This window comes from Artemia sp. Qi Xiang Cuo, chromosome 6, assembly GCF_049724085.1.
Source record: "Artemia sp. Qi Xiang Cuo chromosome 6, ASM4972408v1, whole genome shotgun sequence".
In the NCBI taxonomy this organism is placed as follows: domain Eukaryota; kingdom Metazoa; phylum Arthropoda; class Branchiopoda; order Anostraca; family Artemiidae; genus Artemia; species Artemia sp. Qi Xiang Cuo.
This window is the reverse complement of record NC_142799.1, coordinates 74113720-74138810: the sequence shown is the minus strand read 5'-3', so window position 1 is coordinate 74138810 and position 25091 is coordinate 74113720. Positions and strand designations below refer to the sequence as shown.

General features: G+C 31.2%; 1 protein-coding gene across 1 annotated transcript in view; it reads left to right on the top strand.

Annotated features, from left to right (window-relative positions):
• IA-2 (tyrosine phosphatase IA-2) overlaps nucleotides 1-25091 on the top strand; it is a 285485-nt gene that overhangs the window by 144694 nt on the left and 115700 nt on the right. The window contains exons 7-8 of the mRNA XM_089091152.1: nucleotides 10314-10565; nucleotides 23804-23970. Of these exons, the coding sequence (XP_088947278.1) occupies nucleotides 10314-10565; nucleotides 23804-23970 (419 nt within the window). The remainder of the gene's footprint in view (nucleotides 1-10313; nucleotides 10566-23803; nucleotides 23971-25091) is intronic.

Here is a 25091-nt window from a genome sequence, read left to right as displayed (position 1 = left end):
ATTCTTTCTTGAATTCGCCTCCTGGGTAAATAAAAAAGACAGTTCATTAAAGAAATTATGAAAAAATTGTAAGTAAGTAGCAAATTCTTTCTTGAATTCACCTGCTGAATAAACAAAAAAAGACATTTCGTTCGAGAAATTATGAAAAAATTCCAATTAAGTAACAAACTTTTTATTGTTTTCATGACTTAGATACACGATGTAGAAATTTAATTAAATAAATTATGAAAAAATTCTCAGTAAGTATCAATTTCTTTCTTGAAGTCAACTCTTGGATACACAATACGGAAATTTCATTTAAGAAATTATGAAAAAAAACAATTTCTTTCTTGAAGTCAACTCTTGGATACACAATACAGAAATTTCATTCAAGAAATTATGAAAATATTTGTAAGTAAGTAACAAACTCTTTTAGTTTTCACCTCTTGGATATACAGTACATATACTTCATTCAAGAAATTAAGAAACAAACGCAAGTAAGTAACTTTTTTTTCTTTTTATCAAAAACAATTTTCACTTAGCTACACTATGTAGAAATTTAATTCAAGAAATTAGGAAAAAAAATTCTCAGTAAGTAACAATTTCTTTCTCTAAGTCAACTCATGGATACACAATACGGAAATTTCATTCAAGAATTCCATGACTTAGATACACGATGTAGAAATTTGATTCAGGAAATTATGAAAAAATTCTCAGTAAGTAACAATTTCTTTCTTGAAGTCGTCTCTTGGATACACAATGCGGAAATTCCATTCAAGAAATTATTAAAATATTTGTAAGTAAGTAACAAACTCTTTATTGATTTCACCTCTTGGATATACAGTACAGATACTTAATTCAATATATTGTTAAAAAATCTCAAGTAATTAACTTTTTTTTTTCTTTTTATCAACAACAATTTTCAATTAGCTACACAATTTATAAATTTAATTCAAGAAATTAGGAAAAAAAATTCTCATTAAGTAACAATTTCTTTCTCGAAGTCAAATCATGGATACAAAATACTGAAATTTAATTCAATAATTTCATGACTTAGATACACTATGTAGAAATTTGATTCAAGAAATTATGAAAAAATTCTCAGTAATTAACAATTTCTTTCTTGAAGTCGTATCTTGGATACACAATGCGGAAATTTCATTCAAGAAATTATGAAAATATTTGTAAGTAATTAACAAAATATTTATTGATTTCACCTCTTGGATATACAGTACAGATACTTCATTCAAGAAATTGTGAAAAAATCGCAAGTAAGTAACTTTTTTTTTCTCTTTATCACAAACAATTTTCACTTAGCTAAATGATGTATAAATTTAATTCATGAAATTATTTAAAAATTCTCAGTAAGTAACAATTTCTTTCTTGAAGTCAACTCTTGGATGCGCAATACGGAAATTTGATTCAAGAAATTATGAAAAAATTGTAACTAAGTAGCAAATTCTTTCTTGAATTTACCTGCTGGACAAACAAAAAGAAATTTCGTTCAAGAAATTATGACAAAATTCTAAGTATTAAAAAAAATCTTTTTTTTTTTAAATTTTTTTTATACCGCAAATTAATTTAATAAAATTAATAATTTAAAAATAAAAAATAAATTTGTGAAATAAACAAATGTTTTAACACTGTTGGATAAAAAAAAAAAAAAAAAAAAAAAGAAATTTCTTTATTTAATAATGTGAACTTTAAAAATATTTAACAAATATTATTTTTGTAAACGTTTAATTATAGATAGTATTAAATAAAATAAATTACATATTTCAAAAAATTATCAGTAAGTAACCATTTCTTTCTTGAAGTTATCTCTTGGATACACAATACGGTAATTTCATTCAATAAATTATGAAAATAATTGTAAGTAAGTAAAAAACTCTTTATTAATTTCAACTCTTGGATATACAGTGAAGATACTTCATTCAAGAAATAATGAAAAAATCGCAAGTAAGTAGCTTTTTTTTCTTTATCACAAAAAATTTTCACAGAGATAAACTATGTTTTAAATTTAATAAAAGAAATTATGAAAAAATTTTAAGTAAGTAAAAATTTCTTTCTTGAAGTCAACTCTTGGATACACACAATACGGAAATTTCATTCAAGAAATTATAAAAAATATTTGTAATTAAGTAACAAGCTCTTTATTGATTTCACCTCTTGAATATACAGTACAGATAATTCATTCAAGAAACGTGATTAAACACGTTTTGAAACTACATGCTATTTGTATGCCTTTCCTTGGCACCTTTCCAAACGAACAGGGATTCCCCACTGGTTCCTACACATTGCAAAAAAGTGAGCAGTACGAAAACTCCACGTTTTCAACCAGACTGGTTTTTTAGGGACCAATAAGGAGAGATATGCAAATTCGACATAGCTTTATTTCATTTTTTTTTATGGTTCATTTTGACGTAGTTACGTGCGCGCACGTTACTTCGTCTAAATGAACCTTAAAAAATGAAATAAAGCTATGTCGAATTTGCATATCTCTCCTTATTGATCCCTAAAAAACCAGTCTGGTTGAAAACGTGGAGTTTTCGTACTGCTCACTTTTTGCAATGTGTAGGAACCAGTGAGAATCCCTGTTCGTTTGGAAAGGTGCCAAGGAAAGGCATACAAATAGCATGTAGTTTCAAAACGTGTTTAATCACGTTTCTTGAATGAAGTATCTGTACTGTATATTCAAGAGGTGAAATCAATAAAGAGCTTGTTACTTACTTACAAATTTTTTTATAATTTCTTGAATGAAATTTCCGTATTGTGTGTATCCAAGAGTTGACTTCAAGAAATAAATTGTTACTTACTGAAAATTTTTTCATAATTTCTTGAATTAAATTTCCCACATCGTGTAGCTATGTGAAAATTGTTTGTGATAAAGAAAAAAAAAGCTACTTACTTGCGATTTTTTCATAATTTCTTGAATGAAGTATCTGTACTGTATATCCAAGAGGTGAAATTAATAAAGAGTTTGTTACTTACTTACAATTATTTTCATAATTTCTTGAATGAAATTTCCGTATTGTGTATCCAAGAGTTAACTTCAAGAATGAAATGGTTACTTACTGAGAATTTTTTTCATAATTTCATTAATTTAATTTATACATATTATATCTAACTCGTGAAAAAAATAAAGTTTTTTACTTACTTATAATTTTTTCATAATTTCTTTAACGAAATGTCTTTTTTTTTTTTTTTTTATCCAACAGGTGAATTAAAGAAGGAATTTTCTACTTAGAATGAGAATTTTTAATAATTTCTTGAATTTAATTTCTAGGTCGTATATCTAACTCGTGAAAACAATAAAGAGTTTGTTACTTACTTAGAATTTTGTCATAATTTCTTGAACGAAATTTCTTTTTGTTTGTCCAGCAGGTAAATTCAAGAAAGAATTTGCTACTTAGTTACAATTTTTTCATAATTTCTTGAATCAAATTTCCGTATTGCGTATCCAAGAGTTCACTTCAAGAAAGAAATTGTTACTTACTGAGAATTTTTCAATAATTTCATGAATTAAATTTCTACATCATTTAGCTTAGTGAACATTGTTTGTGATAAAGAGAAAAAAAAGTTACTTACTTGCGATTTTTTCACAATTTCTTGAATGAAGTATCTGTACTGTATATCCAAGAGGTGAAATCAATAAAGAGTTTATTACTTACTTACAAATATTGTCATAATTTCTTAAATGGGATTTCTGAATTGTGTATACAAGAGTCGAGTTCAAGAAAGAAATTGCTACTTACTGAGACTTTTTTCATAATTTCTTGAATCAAATTTCTACATCGTGTATCTATGTCATGAACTTCTTGTCTGAAATTTCCGTATTGTGTATCCATGAGTTGACGTCAAGAAATAAATAGTTACTTACTGAGAATTTTTTCATAATTTAGTGAATTAAATTTCTACATCGTTTAGCTAAGTGACAATTGTTTTTGATAAAGAGAAAAAAAAAGTTACTTAATTGCGATTGTTTCATAATTTCTTGAATGAAGTATCTGTATTGTATATCCAAGAGGTGAAATCAATAAAGAGTTTGTTACTTACTTACAAATATTTTCATAATTTCTTGAATGAAATTTCCGCATTGTGTATCCAAGAGACGACTTCAAGAAAGAAATTGTTACTTACTGAGAATTTTTTCATAATTTCTTGAATCAAATTTCTACATCGTGTATCTAAGTCATGAAATTCTTGAATGAAATTTCCGTATTGTGTATCCATGAGTTGACTTCAAGAAAGAAATTGTTACTTACTGAGAATTTTTTTTCCTAATTTATTGAATTAAATTTCTACATCGTGTAGCTAAGTGAAAATTGTTTTTGATAAAGAGAAAAAAAAAGTTACTTACTTGCGATTTTTTCATAATTTCTTGAATGAAGTATCTGTACTGTATATCCAAGAGGTGAAAACAAAAAGAGTTTGTTACTTACTTACAAATATTTTCATAGTTTCTTGAATGAAATTTCTGTATTGTGTATCCAAGAGTTGACTTCAAGAAAGAAATTGTTTTTTTTAATAATTTCTTTAATTAAATTTCAGTATTGTGTATCCAAGAGTTGACTTCAAGAAAGAAATTGCTACTTACTGAGAATTTTTTCATAATTTCTCGAATTAAATTTCTAGAACGTGTATCTAAGTTATGAAAACAATAAAGAGTTTGTTACTTACTTGGAATTTTGTCATAATTTCTCGAACGAAATGTCTTTTTTGTTTATTCAGCAGGTGAATTCAAGAAAGACTTTGCTACTTACTTACAATTTTTTCATAATTTCTTTAATGAACTGTCTTTTTTATGGACCCAGGAGGCGAATTCAAGAAAGAATTTGCTACTTACTTAAAACTTTTGATAATTTCTTAAAGTAAATTTCTTCATTTTGTATCCATTAGGAAACATGAGTTTTTTACCTATTTAGAATTACTTAATTATTTCTTTAATTAAATTTAAGAAGTGTGTATCCAATAGTGGAAAATAATAAGGACTGTATTAATTACTTGCGATGTTATTATTATTTCTTGAATTTAATATCTGTATTGTGTCCAGGAAGCGAATTCAAGAAAGCTATTGTTACTTACTTACAATTTCTTCATAATTGAATGAAATGAATAAAACGATTCTAAAGAATAAAGACGGGTTAAGCTTAAAGATATTTATTGCTTAAACGTATTAACATATTTTTGAAAGAATTTGCTACTTACTTACAATTTTTGATAATTTCTTAAATGAAATTTCCGCATTGTGTATCCATGAGGTCTAGAATGCCAGTGGGAAAGTCACATCGTGTCTCTGACCAATCACAGAGCGCAATTGTTAGAACTGTAAGCATATTTTGACATTTTAAGTTATGTACAGAAAGAAAAAAATAAATAAAGTTTAAAAATTTAGAAGTTTTAAAAAAAGTATGAATTAAACACTTTTAGGATATCGAGTGTCTTTACTGAAAAACTATTGCATTACAGAGTCTCTCAAATCCCGTAAAGCTCTTTTAAATGATACAAAAACTACATATATAAAACAAAAATTTAGTTTTTAATGACCACAAAGTAAAGAAAAACAACACGGAAAAAGGCATCTGAGTCTCTCAAACCCCTTAAAGATCTTTTAAAAGATACAAAAACTACTTATTTAACACTAAAATTTATTTTTTAATGACTACCAAGTAAAGAAAAACCACACGGAATTAGGCAACTGAGTCTCTCAAACCCCGTAAAGCTCTTTTAAAAGATGAAAAAACTACTTATTTAAAAAAAAAAATACTATTTTAATGACCACCAATTAAACAAACACCTCACGGAATCAGGCAACTTAGTCTCTAAACCCCAATACAGCTCTTTTATAATTAAGATACTAAAATTTATTAAACAAAATTTTACGATTTTATCTAACACAAATTAATGAAAAATAAAACGGACTTCGTCCACTGAGTCTATCACTCCACGTAAATCTCTTCTAAAAGATACAAAAACAACTAATATAAAACAAAAATATCGTTTTTAACGACCAGAAAGAAAAAAAAAATCACACGGAATTTGGCAACTGAGTCTCTCAATCCCCGTAAAGCTCTTTTAAAAGATTAAAAAACTCATTATTTAACACAAAAAGTTCGTTTTTAATTACTACAAAGTAACGAAAAATCACACGGAATAAGGCAACTGAGTCTCTCAACCAACTTAAAGCTATTTTAAAAGATAAAAAAACTACTTATTTAACACACAAATTTATTTTTTAAGGACCATCAAGTAAAGAAAAATCACCCGTAATTATGCAACTGACTCTCTCAATCCCCATAAAGCTCTTTTAAAAGATACAAAACAACTTATTTAAAACAACAATTTCGTTTTTAATGAACATCACGTAAAGAAAAATCACACGGAATTAGGCTACTGAGTCTCTGAATCCCCGTAAAGCTCATTTAAAATTTACAATAACGACGTAAATAACACAAAAATTTAGATATTTTTTACCAGAAAGTAAAGAAAAATCAAACTGAATTATGAATATGAGTCACTCATCCTCGTGACGCTCTTTTTAAAAGTTACAAAAACACTAACTGTATCACACACTTATCGTTTTTATTGTCTGCCCAGTAAGGAAAAATAAACCTACCGTCTTAAGCTGTGTCTCTCAATCCCCGTAAAGTTCTTTAAAGATACAAAAACTACTTATTTAACACTAAAATTTCGTTTTTAATGACCAACAAGTAAAGAAAAATCACACGGAATTAGGCAACTGAGTCTCTCAATCCCCGTAAAGCTCTTTTAAAAGATACAATAACTACTTATATAACTGCAAAATTTAGTTTATAATGATCATCAAGTAAAGAAAAATCAAACGTAATTAGGCTACTGAGTCTCTCAATCACCGTAAAGTTCTTTTAAAAGATACAAAAACTACTTATTTAACACTAAAATTTCGTTTTTAATGACCATCAAGTAAAGAAAAATCACACGGAATTAGGCAACTGAGTCTCTCAATCCCCGTAAAGCTCTTATAAAAGATACAAAAACTACTTATATAAAAAGAAAAATTCTTTTTTAATGACCATAAAGTAAAGAAAAATCACACGGAATTAGGCATCAGAGTCTCTCAATCCCCGTAAAGCTTTTTTAAAAGATAAAAAAAATACTTATTTAACAATAAAATTTCTTTTTTAATGACCATCAAGTAAAGAAAAATCACACGGAATTAGGCAACTGAGTCTCTCAATCCCCCTAAAGCTCTATTAAAATTATACAAAAAATAATAATTAAAAAAAAAAATTTCTTTTTTAATTAGCAACAAGTAAAGAAAAATCACACAGAATTAGGCAACTGAGTCTCTCAATCCTCGTAAAGCTCTTTTAAAAGATACAAAAACTACTTATTTGGTCTTGTGTAGTTCTAGTAGCGAATTTGATAACTGAAGGTCTTGTAGCTTGCATTAGTACACCTTCGCTATATCGTGCCCTCTTTTCAGAAGGGGGGGTATTTAATGTGTAAAATTCATTTAAAAAAAAATTATTTTTTTTTTGTTTAAAATAATTATTTTTTTTTTTTTAATTTAATTTTTGTCAAAACTTTTTTTTTTTTTCAATTGTGATAATAAATTTTTTTTTTAAAAAAAAAACAAAAAATTTTTAAAATTTAATTATAAAAAAAAAACAAAAATGTAATACGGGCCGTTTATTTTTTTAAAAAAAACACCTAAAAAAAAAAAACGCCGCAGTAAGCTTCAACCTATAGGAGAATTATTTAGAGTTTTCAGCTCCTAAAAAAAATATACTTATAATTATATAAGTACCCTTAGTTATAGTGTATAGAAAGAATTTCCTCCTTAACTTAATGATAATTTCTTTTTAATACTGATAAAATTTTTACTCACCAGAAAGTGCTTTGAATTATCCATTTTTCTATGTAATTACTAAAAATGTCAGTTGTGTTATGTTCAATAAACTATTCCAAACTCTTGAGGTATCTCATTTGAAACCTGAATATATACAAAAAATCATTAGCTTCTAAAAAAGAAGAGACACCGGTTTTTCCAACACGGATGTAACCTAAAAAAAAAACTTGTTTATCATGAAATAGAAATTCAGTTAATTGTGCCAGAAAAAACTTGAAGCAGAACAGATTATAACCAACCTGTTTGGTATGGGCACGTACGCAAAGTATATACCTTCAAGCAAATTCCACATGATATTTTAAATTACTATAGCTTCTATAGAAACGGTACCTCTTTGCAAATGACCCTGGTAACCGTACAATTCGTTGAAAAGGGACAAGGAAACCTACACACATACCCATGCCTAAGGCGTAGGTTTCCTTGTCCCTTTTCAATATACAGAGGGTTTTTCTTGTCCCTTTTCATGTCCCTTCTCAATATATAGAGGGTTTTCTTGTCCCTTTTCATGTCCGTTTTCAATATATAGAGGGTTTTTCTTGTCTCTTTTCATGTCCCTTTTCAATCAGCACCTAGGTTACTACTGACTTGGGGAAAAAATGAGCGTGGGAAAAGGCCAAGTTGCCTTCCGTTTTTTTTTGGGTCCCTTAAAAAGGGCACTGGAACTTCTAATTTCCGTTTGAATGAACCTTCTCACGATATTCTAGGACTATTGGATCGATATGATCACCCCTGGGAAAAAAACAAATAAACACGCCTCTATGATCTTTCTTCTGCCAAAAATACAAAATTCCATATTTTTGCAGATATGAGCTTGAAACATCTACAGTAGGGTTTTTCTGTTACGCTGAATCTGACGGTTTGATTTTCATTAAGATTCTATCACTTTCAGGGGCTATTTTCTCTTTTTTTGAAAATAAGGCAATTTTTTTCTGGCTCATAGCTTTTGATGGATAAGACTAAACTTGATGAAACTTATTCGTTTGAAATCAGCATAAAATTTCGATTTTTTTATGTAGCTACTGGTATCACAATTCCGTTTTCAGTTACTATTGAGCCGGGTTACTCCTTAATTACAGTTCGAAACTGAACAACATTCAGATTTAGAGCTACGATTGAAAGAAAAGTCTAATTGAAAATAAGAACAAAAAATTTGATCTCCTTTTAATAAATATTGGAGTAGTGATGGTATGAGTCATTTACACATTGCCCACCTAGCTCTTTATGACGAAATTTGTAGAATATTAGCCTCTTTGGAACTATAATTAAATCTTCGAAGCAACAAAGATGTGCCGAAAGTGTAATAACTATGTCTTTTAGGATAACTTAATCCCCCAAAGTCCCCAGGGAGGGCTGAAAGTTATGAACTTTCCCCAATGTTTACATATAGTATTGGTTATTGGAAAGTATACAGACGTTTTCAGGGAGGATTTTTCTGGGAAGTGGGGGGGGGGGGGCTTAGAGGTTAGGTGGGAAGATCTTTCCATGGAGGAAGTTTTCATGGGGGAAGGGAAATTGCTGTGAAGGAGGCACCGGATTTCCAAGTATTATTTAAAAAAAGATCACAAATTAAATAAAAAAAGGTTTTTCAACTGAAAGTAAGGAGCAACATCAAGACTTAAAACGAACAGAAAATATTATATATATATATATGATTGGGTTCGCCCCCTAGTCAATACCTCGCTCTTTAAGCCAAAGATTATTTTTAGTACTTGCATAAGAGCCATTTTATTCTAATTAACAGCCTTTGTGATTAAGGGTCATTTTTAAAGAATTGGAACAAAATTCAAACTTAAGTGTAAAGAGCGAAGTATTGACTAGGGGGCAAACCCCCTAATATACGTATTAAAAATATATGAATATAGAAGTTAGTTACGTATATTAATTCGTAAGTTACGTATATTTATTACTAATGAAAACGTTCGTAAATAAAATTAACCAACTTTCGAGAAAGCCATTTAACCAAATAAAAGTTAAAGCAATATGCAAATTTTTTTTAATTATTGATCTACATGAGCCAAAATTAAAACCTGTATTAATTCAAAAACGTTCAAAAATTAAATAAAAAACAAGTTTTTTTAACTGAAAGTAAGGAGTGACATTAAAACTTAAAACGAAAAGAAATTATTCTGCATATGAAAGGGGATGTTCCCTCCTCAACGTCTCGCTCTTTAAGCTGAAGTTTGACTCTTTCTCACAACTCTATTTTTTTTAACAATAAAAAACTTTAGCGTAAAGAGCGAAGCGTTGAGGAGGGGACAGCCCCTTTCATATACCCAATAATTTCTGTTCGTTTTAAGTTTTAATGTCGCTCCTTACTTTCAGTTTAAAAAACTTGTTTTTTTTTTTTATTTAATAGCGTAAATAGCGAGACGTTGAGGAGGGGACAGCTGTTTCCTTTAAATAATTATTTCAATTTCAATAAATTCTTCTTTTTTCATTCTAGAAAATCAAAACGAAGCTGAAGGATTCCAAAATTACATGCTGTCACCTGATAGTCCAATTAAGCCTAAAGCGAAAAGAAGCAGTTTGAAGTCTATAAACCGCTATGACAAGGAAGAAGATGATGTATTTGATTTATCTCCAGTCATTCCCATGAGATATCCTGTAAATGCGTTATCCCCAGGAGATATAAGGCTCCTGGAGGATCTCGCTATTAGAAAAAATGAAGATTATTCAGAAGAAACTGAAGAAAACGGTAAGCAGCTATCCAAATTTGAACACAAAGTTATTTTCTTATTTTATTCATTATTCAGCAGCTACTATAACAAGGACAGATAAGTAGGCTATACCCGAACCGGTGGCACCAATTCCCAGGAGCCTCAAAATAGGGTCTGTAATAAATCCGTAAAGCACTAAGCAAAGATAAAAAAAATATATGTATAAATGGTTTTAGAGTAGAAGAAGATAAGCACCACAAAAAAAGAAAAAAACACAAAAAGAGAAATCTTTCGACAATCAAAATTATCAGAATTGTTTATTTGTAAAAAGCAGAACAATACAAATGAGTAATTAAGCAAAGCATGGAACAGAAATACAGAAGCCCAAACGCAAGAGCCTCAAAATAGAGCCTGTAACAAAACCGTAAAGCACTAAGCAAAGATAAAAGTAACAAAAAAGAAAATATAAACAAATTTAGGAGTAGAAAAGGTAGAGTGTTACCGATAAATAAAAGTTCGAATAGGGATAAATCCTTTTATTAGACAGTAATAATTCACAAAAAAATACTGAAAATTCCAGTCACACGCACAGTGACCGTCATCAGCTGACAGTCATTTCTACTGATGACAGTCACTTTACATGTGACCGAAATATCCAGTATATTTCTAGTCATCGGAAGGCAGTGTCGTCTTCTTAATTACCTATATCGTATACAGAGTGCCACAAAAAAAAAAAAAAAAAAAAAAAAAAAAAAAAAAAAAAAAAAAATTAGAAAACAGCTTTCAGAAATGGGAAAAATGAAACGCAAAGTAAATTTGTATTGACCCAAAAACTCTCAATAAATTATACCTGTTGATTTGGGAAAAGCAAGTGAGTAACAATATGGCGCAAGCCAAGCTCGATGCAATCCAGCCCTTAGAGTAAGCCAGGCTCCAAAAGTCAGCTGGGATTTACTACAAATTATAGTTTCTTGTTGTGAAGAAACATAAATAAAATATATATACATACAAATATATATATATATATATATATATATATATATATATATATATATATATATATATATATATATATATATATATATATATATATATATATATATATATATATATATATATATATATATATATATATATATATATATATATATATATATTATGGATACTTATATTGTATGCTTGGGATTTGTTTCTAAGTTAACTGAGAAGATGTTTTAATATATCAAGGCTTGTAGCTCTGTCAATACCTACGCAATGCTGCTAATCTTGTTAAATGGTCTTTTTACCTTTTAAACTATTGAAAATCGTTTTAATGGACTCAACGAAGACTCTGTAGATTCATTCTGCTAAGAGACTCTTCGATAAAAATATCAGGAGTTTCAATTCACGGAAATATAAGAGAGATGTACTTTCCAAAAACTAGGGGGGAGACAAATTAATTATTTTTAGATTTTTCCAAAGAAAATACAAAAAAAAAATTTCAATAGAAACGCCACAAAAACAGCAATGCACTAAACATCACGATAAATAAAAGTTCAAATAGGTATAAAAGCCTTTTAATAGACAGTGATACATTTAAAAAACATCAGTGATAAATATCACAAAAACACTAGGCATTCTGGTCACATTTGCAGTGACCGTCATCAGTTTTACTACTGATTAAATAAAAAAAACAAGTTTTTTAAACTGAAAGTAAGGAGCGACATTAAAACTTAAAACGAACAGAAATTATTCCGTACATGAAAGGGGCTGTCCCCTCCTCAACGCCTCGCTCTTTATTCCGTATATGAAAGGGGCTGTCCCCTCCTCAACGCCTCGCTCTTTACGCTAAAGTTTGACTGTCTCACAATTTTTTTTTAAAACAATAAAAAACTTTAGCGTAAAGAGCGAGGCGTTGAGGAGGGGACAGCCCCTTTCATATACGGAATAAAGAGCGAGGCGTTGAGGAGGGACAGCCCTTTCATATACGGAATAATTTCTGTTCGTTTTAAGTTTTAATGTCGCTCCTTACTTTCAGTTTAAAAACTTGTTTTTTTTATTTAATTTCTGATCGTTTTTTAGTTAATGCAGCTTTTATTAGCATAAAAATTTTACTTTTCTTTTGCTAAATGGATGTTTTTACAAATTAACTTACGTAACTAACTTCTATATTCGTATATTTTTCTTCTGGCAAAAATTCAAAGTTGCAGATTTTTTCAGATATGAGCTTGAAACCTATGTAATAGGGTTTTCTGATACGCTGAATCTGACGTTGTGATTTTCATTAAAATTATTCCACTTGTAGGGGATGTTTCCCCCCTCTTTAAAACATCAAGTAAATTTCCTCAGGCTTGTTGCCTTTGATGAGTAATACTAAACTTAATAAAATTTATATATTTAGAATCAGCATTATAAACACATTCTTTTGATACATTTATTGACATCAAAATTCCGTTTTTAAAAGTTTCGATTACTATTGAGCCGTATCGCTTGTTTTTTTATTGTTTTTTTTTATTACGTATATGTTATTAGGTATATGAGGGGGTTCTGCCCTTAGTCAATACCACGCTCTTTACGTTAAAAGTTTAAAAAAAATTTGATTCACAAACCCCTGAATCACAAAGGCCGTTTAATTAGAATAGATAGCTCTTTTGAAAGCACTAAAAAAAAACTGTAGCTTAAAGAGCGAGGTATTGACTTGGAGGAGAACCCCCTCACATACGTTATAATTTCTGTTCGTTTTAAGTTCTAATATTCCTTCTTACATTTCAGTTGAAAAAACTTGGTTTTTTTTTATTTAATTTCTGATCGTTTTTTAAATAATGCTTGGAAATCCGGCGCCCCCTTCATAGAAAGGTCCCTTGCCCCAAAGAAGCATCCTCCATGGAAATATTCTCCAGAGTAACTCCCTCCTCTAGCCCCCCCGCCCGTCCATATTCGTCCGGACCCTGGTTGTTTACGTCGCAGGAACCCAGAAATACTGCTGGCGCGTCCGGCGCCCCCGTCCTGGCGAGTTCCCGGCCCCCAGGACAACGTCCTTCCTGAACAGATCCTCCAACATAACCCCCGACCCACCCGTCCCTCCCACTAGCAGAAAAAAAACCTCCTGAAAACTTCTGTATACTTCCGAATAACCAATACTATATGTTAACATTGGGTAAAGTTCATATCTTTTAGCCCTCCCTCTGGGTACTTCGGGGGATTAAGTCATCCTAAAAGACATATTTATCATATTTTCGACCATGCTGAACAAAATGGCTATCTCAAAATTTTGATCGGGTGACTTTGGTAAAAAAATAAGCGTAGGAGGGGGCCTAGTTGCCCTCCATTTTTTTTGTTCAATTGAAATTGTAAATATAACTTTTTTTTCCCGTTAAAATTAGCCATCTCACTTTTTTATAGGCCCCAGGGTTGGTACCGAAAACCCAGGGGTTCAAAAAACAAAAAAAAAAAAAAACACAAAAAAAACAAAAAACAAACCCAACCGGGTTATTTCTTCGGGCAAAAAATGCAAAATTCCAAATTTTTTTAGATAGGAGCTTGAAAAATACAGTAGGGTTCTCTGATACGCTGAATATGATGGTGTGATTTTCATTAAGGTTCTTTAACTTTTAGGGGGTGTTTTCCCCTTTTTTCGAAAATAAGCCAAATTTTCTCAGGCGCATAACTTTTGATGGGTAGCTCTAAACTTGATGAAAGTTATATATTTGAAATCAGCATTGAAATCTGATTCTTTTGATATATCTATTGGCATCAAAAACCCGTTTTCTAGAGTTTCGGTTACCATTGAGCCGGGTCGCTCCTTACTTACAGTTCGTTACCACGAACTGTTTGATGACGGTCACTGCATATGTGACCAAAATATATAGCATTTTTGTGAAATTTATCACTCTTTGTGAAATTTATCACTGTTTATTAAAAGGACTTTATCCGTATTTGAACTTTTATTTATCGTCATGGAAAGGCAGTGTGGTCTCGAAAATTGTCAGCACTAAACATCAAGTTTTAAACAAAAGAAGACTGACAAAACGAAATTGAAGAAGATGATTTTTCGGTCTTAAGCAGCTGGTTAATTTAATACGCATATGAGGCATCTCCGTTATCACCTCTAGAAATGCACATTTCTCAAAAAGTGAAAAGAGTAGCCTATCTGGAGACAGGGATGGGGATCCTTAAATAATTTATAGCGTATTAAATTAACCAGCTGCTTAAGACCGAAAAATCATCTTCTTCAATTTCTTTTTGTCAGTATACAAAGACGTTGATTCACTTACTACTTAAGATAGTCGCAATGAGAAGTGGTTTTTTTTTCGCAAGGAGAAGTGGTTGATATCTTATCCTTAGTCTTGGACTCTCATTTGTAACAAACCAAAAAATAAGCTTATTCGACTCGCCTGGATTTTTGCTGCGACGAGTTGAGTTGTCAGTAGCAGTAGTAGATTGTAACAGAGCTTATTGCCACCAACAAAAGCGGTTGCTTATTGGGCTTTTGTTATTTCTATGCATTTTTTAGCATTACCCTGAATTGGTAGCAGCAATATGTAGGCTGATTTTGGTTCGGCTTGACAGCATTATGCTGCCTTTTGCACTAAAGGTTGTTTACTACTCAATGGCTACATCCACCATTCCATTGATGTTGAAGCAGCAAAGTTTTTTTCAATGCTTCTCGTCTAAATTTTAGCCGTTTTTGTTTTGTTTTGATGTTGTCCCCGAATGGGGTGGGAGGAAGTCGTTAAGAAAGATTTAAATTAAATGGAAACTTCTTGGAAGGATGTAAAGAGGGAACTTTAAATAGATTGGGTTGGAGGAGGAGCATGCTTAACTGTGTTGACCTCAGGCGGCTTGGTCCTGCAATGAGCTGTTAGTAGTAGTAGTTGTAGTTTTCGTCCAAGGTACTGACTGCTTGTCAGATAAGTATATTTGATTAACATTCCCCATACTGCAGTCTCCCCTATGGGCGTGGTATTCCCTTCATTTTCCCAGGAACTTAAGTGGTTCAAAAGAGATTGTACTGAACTTTCGTACTGAAGATTGTTTGAAATTGTCGACTTTAGCTGATTACATGTCCTCAGTAGGAAAATAAAGCCTCTCTTTCTAGAATTTTGAAACTTTTGCCCAATGAAAAACCCTTCTGAAGTCCTTTATTTGTTTCTTTTTCTTGTGTCTTAAAATAGATCTCCATTTCTCACGGATCTCTTTTATTTGTAATTTATTTGACGTCAACCTTATCGACCTCGTTTGATTTTGGTTCTCAAGAGAACTCTCAAAATATTCATAAAAAGTTTACTGTGATATATTGACAACTGTTTCTTAGACGGAGACGAAAAAAACTAATTAGGTTGGTCGTCAAGTCCGCAGTCTTACGGTGCTTTATGGTGAAATTTGCAGAAAGTTAGCCTCTTTGGAATTGTAATTAAATCTTCGAAGCAACAAAGATGTGGTAACACTAAAGAGAAGCAATCTCTTTTATTAATAAAATAAAGTCACAGATTACTGTATAATCATGTAAACCACCTTTAATCATAGAAACGTCCTAAATCTAGTCAGGACCACAGTTTGGGAAGCGGTTCTGTGGACATCAAAAATATATGGGGGGAATAAAAAAGTTTTGTACAACAATTGTATTTCAAAAATATTTCACTTCCAAACAAATTTTCATATTTTATGATGGAATACAGACTCTGTAGCCCCCTCCCCCTGGCTGTAGTCCCCCTGGCTAGTCATTGTTATATATTTATACGCTATCTATGTAATATGTTTAACGTAGAATTAGAAAAATGACTTCTGCATACCTGTTTGGGATTTACTGTTAAAACCCATTTAATTACAATATTGTTGATTCAAATAAACCAAAAATAATATATTTGGAGTTTGCAGATGGAATATTGGAGTTCAACAATGGATATGATGAATGAAATTATTAATCAACGTCAACAAATCCAAGATTCTTAAAATTAATTTGGAGCCATTATTTCTGTACCTATTCCCTTTTTTCGTCGTTTATGAAATTTTTTTTTAGTATTGCTCTTCACTGACGGATCCAGGGGCTCCGGAGGGGGGATTCCCCCCTCAAGATTTTATATAATGCACTCTTTCCCAGTTTTTTTTCTTTTTTTCACTCAGTTTTTTTTAGAATATATTTCTCAATTTGCTCAATTATTGGCACCTTTGTCACATCGGCCCCATCCCCAAAATTTTTCTCTTTGGCCCCCTTATTAAATTGCTCCCCCTCCCCCAAGATGTTGCTTTATATCCACCCCTGTTGCTCTTTCTTGTGATCTCAAATAGATTAAGCACATTGGTATTGTCACTAAGAAAGCCAACGTTTGTCCTGCTACCACGCATATACACAAGAATTTTTTCTAGGGGGGGGGGGTCAACAACAAAAAATCTTTTTCACAAAATTATTTTAGAGTATCCGGAAATCCAAAAGAAATAGGATTTGGGGAGGGTTTGGGCCCCAAGGCCGGGTCCGTACGTGTTCCTGCCCGCTACTTAAGTCTGTCTTTCAATTTTGTTGTCTCAAATACCTTGCTTTTATGTTTACACATCTATTGTGCGGTTTTTTTCAAAATACATCACCTCCATTCTGCAATACGGCCACACTAAGGAAGCATGTGAAAAAATTTAATTTCTTTTGAAAAAAAAAACAGCATAAATTATTTACAAGAATTGGCATCTGTCAAAGCTGCTGTACAAAGATGGAATACCCAATCCTTGCATGTGCTTGTAGTAAGCCCTTGCTCTTCATTGCATGGAAAAAATACGGCCCCCAAGATTGACTTCACATCTCAAAGTTCACATGAACGTCCAAGTTTATCAATAGCTTTGTCCTTAACTTAAAGTATAAATAGTACCTTAACTGCATCTTTCCCTCCCCTTGATAGCTCCAGTCCTGGAATTCATGATTCCATTTTTACTCCAGGTTTTTTTTTGACACTGTGTTCATTTCGTTCTGGAGTTTTAATTATGCTTTTTCCTAATTTGAATATTTTTATCTTTTTAGTTGTTTTTCAATTTTCTTAACTTATGTTTAGATTGTGTTTTTCACAACTTACTTTAATTGAGTGTTAATGTGACTTTTGGGAGATCATAAGTTTGTTATGCTAGTTTTTCATATGTGGCAAGAAGGAAGGTTTGAAGGGTTTTAGTGACTGTGAGAGAGGATTTTAAAGCAAAAATTCGTCTTACTAAACATCAGAAAATCTATGTTATTCCACATGATGCTGAAGTAGACATTATAGAACATCAATATTACGGGTGAAAACACATTCAATTTTATGGCTGATTAAAATATCACGGCATCATAGTCAAAGAAAAGACCCTTGGCCTAAGATGTGATCTCCGATAAATGGAAAATGTTTTTCCGACTGTATTAAAATTAACCGAGATCATAGTTACCATTGCTGAATCGGCTGAATATGTCAATTTTCTCTTACTTAACAGTATTTCTCAAAACCTTTTTAAAATTTTTGGTTACTGTAAGACGTGGTTCGTTCTTTAGGTACGTGGTTCGTACGTAGTTCGTGGTTCGTTAGCATTTCCAAAATCCATTTTAGAAATTTTGGTTACTATAAGACGTGGTTCGTTCTTTAGGTACGTGTTTCGTATGTGGTACGTGGTTCGTTAGTATTTCTCAAAACCCATTTTAGAAATTTTGGTTACTATAAGACGTGGTTCGTTCTTTAGGTACGTGGTTCGCACGTGGTACGTGGTTCGTGGTTCATTAGTATTTCACAAAACCCATTTTAAAATTTTTGGTTACTATAAGACGTGATTCGTTCTTTACCAAGTTACAGCTACCGCCGCGACCATGGTTAAGATCCTTCCCATCTATGGAAGATGGACAGGACATCAAAAATTTAGTCGGGTGACCAAAACACAAGAAGCATCAATAATAAGAACCTATGAAATATTTCCTCTTGAAGGACTTGGTATAAACACAGAAAATGACACAGGAAACGAACAATACCAAAGTTTTGCGGAAATTGGCCTCGGTCGGATCTTAAAATGGCAGCCAGATGTCAAAGTGTTTAGCATGCTTTTGGTTTGCCTTAGCTCTAGCAGTAAGTCAGTTTTCCCTGGACTCTTTCTTTTACTTGTCTTATCCGAATTCCTGAATTGTTTGCATCTCCTATGGATTGTCCTTAATCTTAAGACAATGAAACTATTTTATGTTCCTGTGGTGCCCGGCGTCTTGATCTCTGCTTAGTATTACGGATTCCAGGGTTCGATCCCAGATGCCACAGGGCCAACGCAAGGACCTTGTAGCCTAGCAGGGTCGGTAAGCCATAGGCAAATCCTGATTGTTTGATCTAATTCATTTTTCTGCATTTCATTTAGGTCCTAATATACCTTGAAGCTTTTAGTTTTCGGACAATATGTTAATCTGTTTTTCCGACTTATAGGTCTAGTTATAAATTGGCATGTACTAAAATGAACTTGAATGCCAATGAACAATTTCCTTATATAGACCCACCTCCCGTTTTTGATAAAGATGGAGGAACTCGCACGAAACGTCATATCAAAACCTTTCACAAACAATAACATCACATAAAACAATTTGAGCTCCTTTTCAAACAGTTCGTGGTAACGAACTGTAAATAAGGAGCGACCAGGCTCAATGGTAACCGAACTCTATAAAACGGTATTTTGATACCAATAGATACATCAAAAGAATCAAATTTTAATGCAATAAAATATATAATAAGTTTTAAATATATAAGTTTTATCAAGTTTATTCCTACCCATCAAAATTTACGCGCCTGAGAAAATTTGGCTGATTTTAGGAAAAAGGGAAAGATCCCCTAAAAATTATAGAGCCTTAATAAAAATCACACCATCATATTCAGCGTATCAGAGAACCCTACTGCAGAGGTTTCAAGAACCTATCTACAAAAATGAGGAATTTTGCATTTTTTGCCAGAAGAAAGATCACGGATTTTTTTTTTCCAGGGGTGATCGTATCGACCCAGTTATGTGGGAGGATATTTCCATGAAGGAAGTTTTCATGGGGGAAGGGACATTGTTATGAAGGGGGCGCCGGATTTCCCAGCATTATTTAAAAAAAGATCAGAAATTAAATATAAAAAAAACAAGTTTTTCAACTAAAAGTAAGGAGCAACATCAAAACTTAAAACGAACAGATAATATGACGTTTATAATTGGGTTCACCCGCTATTCAATACCTCGTTCTTTAAGCCAAATTTTTTTTAGTACTTTCATAAGAGCTATTTATTCTAATTAACGGCCTTTGTGATTAAGGGGTCATTTTCAAAGAATTAGAACAAAATTCGAATTTTAGTTTAAAGAGCAAGGTATTGCCTAGGGGGCGAACCCTTTAATATACGTATAAAAATATACGAATGTAGAAGCTCGTTACGTAAATTACCTCGTAAGTTACGTAGATTTATTACTAATGAAAAAGTTCGTAAATAAAATTAAACAACTTTCGAGAAAGGCATTTAACCAAATAAAAGTAAAATTAATATGTAAATTTTTTAATTATTCATGAGCCAAAATCAAAACCTGCATTAATTCAAAACGTTCAAAAATTAAATAGAAAAAAGTTTTTTTTTTAACTGAAAGTAAGGAGCGACGTTAAAACTTAAAACGAACAGAAATTATTCTGTATATGAAAGGGGCTGTCCCCTCCTCAACGCCTCGCTCTTTACGCTAAACTTTTTTATTGTCAAAAAAAAAAAAAATAGAGTTGTGAGAAAGTCAAGCTTAAAGAGCATAAAACTTAAAGAGGATAGCATAAAGAGCGAGGGGTTGAGGAGGGGACAGCCCCTTTCATAAACGGAATAAGTTCTGTTCGTTTTAAGTTTTAACGTCGTTCCTTACTTTCAGTTAAAAAAAACTTGTTTTTTTTCTAATCTGTTACTGTAACCGACCTGTTCACATCTTAAGAGAAAGACAGAGTTATACTTCCTATGTTTCTTGCCAAACTACTTAAGCTTTGTCTTCATTTGGTACATTGAAAAGGGTAACCAATTTGGATACCAAAAGGGTACCAACATTTTTGGTTTTGGCTCCACTTCGTCGAAGTGTGCATTAATTGGTTATCGGTTTCAGAGCTGACCTAGAAAAATGCAAACAAAGATGTGACTTTAGCAAACTGACTTTTTTCCAGTGGTTGTGGCCTCCTCTCAAGTGTTTCTTTTTTATGTTTCTTTCCTTCCTCTTCATCTTAAATTTTTTGTCAGTGTTTTTTTTTTCATATATATTAAGTTTTTTGGGTTCTCTTCTGAAGTTACAATTTTTTTTTACTTAAAAGTGAATTTTCGTCATCATCATCATTTTATTAATACTGAAAAAAAAACTATTAAAAACTTAAAACGGTTACTTTTGCCCAAGAAGCTTGGCTTGTAGGGGACCACGCAATACTATTATAAAACACTGAAAGAACCATAAAGATTAAGGTAAATCACACGGTACAATAACAAAACACTGAAAGAACCATAAAGAATAAGGTAAATCCCACAATACAATAATAAAACACTGAAAGAACCATAAAGAATAAGGTAAATATCACAATATAATAGTAAAACACTGAAAGAACCATAAAGAATAAGGTAAATCACACGATACAATAATAAAAAACTGAAAGAACCATAAAGAATAAGGTAAATCACACAATACAATAATAAAACACCGGAAGAGCCGTAAAGAATAAGGTAAATAACACAATACAGTAATAAAACACTGAAAGAACCATAAAGAATAAATTAAATCACACAGTACAATAATAGAACACTTAAAAAATCTTCAAGAATGATTTATTCCTTATTAAATTTATTTTTATTAAATAAACTTATAAATTTATAGTTCTAACTTTGGGTTGTAAAAAGAACTCATAAAAATTGTCTCGTGCTATGTTTGTTACTTTAACCCAATAGTTAAGAAGACTGATCCATATTCAGGGAGGAGGGGGGGATGGGTTAGAATTTCTTTTTAAATTTTTTTTTATTTATTAATTATTGAATGAAATGTTTATTTGTGCGGTAAGTTTGATTGAAGGCCTTTGCGTACTTGTTATTATATGGTTTAAAAGAATTTTATGGCCTGTTGATTAGCGGTTATTTTTAATTTTACTCTTCGTATTAGGAGGAAATAATAAGCTTGAATTGAATTGAAATGAAAGCGGAGAAAAGGGACAATGTAAATTTTAATGGCAAAATATAGATATTAGAAATTGTATTCTGATTTCAATTTTATAATCCTGAAAAGAAAAAAGGAAAATTAATCTACAGTAAAAATAACAACTTCATGTTAAAAAGGTAAACTGACTTACGCGCCACCTTGTGCAGCCGTTTAAATCGCACAAGGATTGAACGAGTGAGATTGCTAATTTTTTCTGTGACCTTAAAAGGCTCTAGTAATAGGCTACTTGAAATAAAATGAAAGCTCAAAAACCAGTAAAACATTTAATTAAGACAGTGATCTTTGCATCTTTAATGTTTCATTTAAAATTTAAGTCATTTTTATATTTATGTTTCACTTTAAGCTTAAACGGAAAGGAAGTGTTGTCTAAGTAATTATTTAAGGTTCTATGAAGATGAAAATGTATCTGTGGAATCAAGTCACAATATGGTAATTTTAATTTAAATTTAATTTTAGAATGACAATAATTATTTTTTATAATGATAAGCGTTGATTTTGGCTTTAATAGTGAGTTTCGTAATGTTAATCTCTTGCTTTAGTTTAACTTTCCAGTTTTGGAGGATCATTACTGTTTTTTTCTGGGGATGGGGGCAGCTCCCCCCCCCCTTAGAACTTCAAATTTCCACTAGATATGGCTGAAAAAGCAGATGGTTTCACAGTATGTTTCCCTTTGTTCCTCATAAGAAAAATTCCATCTTCTAGTTATTTATTTCAAATGCATCTCCACCTTCCTTATTTTTGTGTTATTTCCGCTATTTTATATTAAACTTACACACACACACACACACACACACACACACACACACATATATATATATATATATATATATATATATATATATATATATATATATATATATATATATATATTATATATATATATATATATATATATATATATATATATATATATATATATATATATATATATATATATATATATATATATATATATATATATATATATATATATATATATATATATATATATATATATATATATATATGCCAATTTGTATGTTTGATCAAAACTTCTCTATTATATTTGTGGTGAATTGTGTTGTACTTTTGTTTTTGTAATTGTTTAGCTGCAAATAAATTAACTTAATAAAAGAGCAGAGGGAGTTTAAGTCAGGTTTAGGATCTTTTCCCCTCTCCATCTAATCACACCAAAGCAGTTTGGAATCCTAACATCTAGTCATGCGTATGTAGCGGTATTACAGAATAATTTGCAGCTTTCCAGTTAGATTACCGATTGATAATTTATGCATCTTGATTTTGATTTGGGTATATTTTTCAGAATGATTCTTTCAGAGCAGTTAAAGTTTTAAAATTTTAATAGCAATAAAAATCTTTTATTTTTAAATAGGTATAAAAAGCTTGATGATGTGATTATGATTTTGATTTATGTATGTTTTTTATACTACATTTTTAAAGCAAGTTTATATGCTTCTCTAACAAAAATTGTAAGTAATATCAAAATCCTGGCTCAGTAAAATGATAGATCTGATACTAAGGAGTCCAATGATACAAGTATCTTTTCCGTTTGGTACAAGTTATAGCTACAGCAAAAACGCTTGTTACAGACGCAATATTTACGTTAAAGTCAATGTTTTTTCCATTAATGTGCTACTTATTCATAATCTTTACTGTGTCCAGTCCTGCCATCTTTGTTCCTCTAATTTTGCCCCACCTCTATGCCGCCCAGATTATCCCCGTGCCTCATGCCTCTTGAGGTACATGAAACTTCCCAATGAGTACCTCCTTGAATGTCATTTTTTAACAGTACTTTTTAATTAGCATTTAGTGTCAATGTTTTTTTTTTCATGTATTTGTTACCTTTTTGCTATTAGAGGTTCCTGGAGAGCCTACTCTTAAAGAAATTCCCACGAAATATATCAATATCAGATAACAAGTGAAGCGAAAAACGCATGCTCTTGCTACAAGTAAGAACAAGTGTACAAGTACTTATCCATAATTTTGGACCCTCACGCCCAACCTCTTTTCCGTACCTCCCAGGGTGTCCCTTTGCCTCATACCTCTTATCGTAAACAAAAGCACCCAATTAAAGCCTTTTTTATGTAATTAGACGTATATTTTTACTGACGAATTTTTTCATTTTATTTTACAGACTCGAATATTGAAGAATACATGGAAGATCCGGATGAAGAGATCCTAGAAGTACCATCAGATGACTTGTTTAAAAACCACGTATTTCTTCGTCAAGAAAGGCTAGATGTTAAGAAACCAGGTCCACACTATCGTGTTAACAACTTTGCTTTTGAGGGCTTAAATGAGGTAATATTAATGCTCCCTTTTTAAATGCTGTACTTCTTTTTGGGAGGAAGCGACCTAGAACCTAATTTGTGTTGACGGAGTCAAAAAAAGACCTTGTGTGCCAAATAATAACGTAAAAATGGTTATGACTTGATGCAAAAAAAAAAAAACCTTTGGCGTTCCAGTGGCGCTTGGAAAGTGTTGAATAAATGTTATTATTTAAAGATATCTTGCTACTCAAAAATAATTATATGAGAAATATATTGAGATAAAGTTCCTTATAATTTGTCAATTAGGGAGAAGAGAATCCAAAAAATAAATTTATTTTCCTAGAAATATCATTAATTTTTTGGGGTTTTTTCCCCTAAACTTGAAGTTTAATATCTTAATCAATGGCTAGCAAAAGTGCCATCAAACACAGGTTTGGGTTACGAAATTTAATCAAAATATTGGTAAAAGATTTTTTTTTATAAAAAAAGGATTTAAAAACCATTATTTGTGGCTATTTTGCCTTAATGTTTTTTCTCACCTAATACATGCAATGTGCTATTATTTTAACATAACCCTGAATAGTGGTGTTAGGAAGCAGATATTCACCATTTTAAAATTCCACTGTACCATTTTGTTACATATAATGTTTTGGGCCAAGACTCAAGTAAAATCGCATTATAAACCGTTTTAAAAGATTTAAGGTCTTATCATTTATCATTCAAATATCAAGTCCTAGAGGGGATGCGATATGACGCTATATCCCTCCCCAAATAAAGTCACTGGTACTTTTATTGGACTCCGGTATCTATAAAATTCCTGTCCCAAAAATATTTTTTAGAATCACAGCTTGTTAGATGAAATTTCGTAAAAACAAACTTCATGACAAGATCATAGTTTAGTGAAAATTTTCTAAATCATAAGTTCTAAAGTATACTTGAGTTTGAGGCCTTGTTCAATCTAGGCAGGAAGTATCCTTTCCACCCAAATATCCTAGCCTCATAGAGCCTTCGGAAAAATTACAAATGAGTTTTAGGGAAAGGGGAGGGAGGTAGAAATTAATATCTAATTCCTCTCGATTTTCAGGAAGATTTTCACCCTATGTCTTTTTATTTTTGCTGGAGGGGGTGAGGGTCAGTAGTTCTCCTCCTATT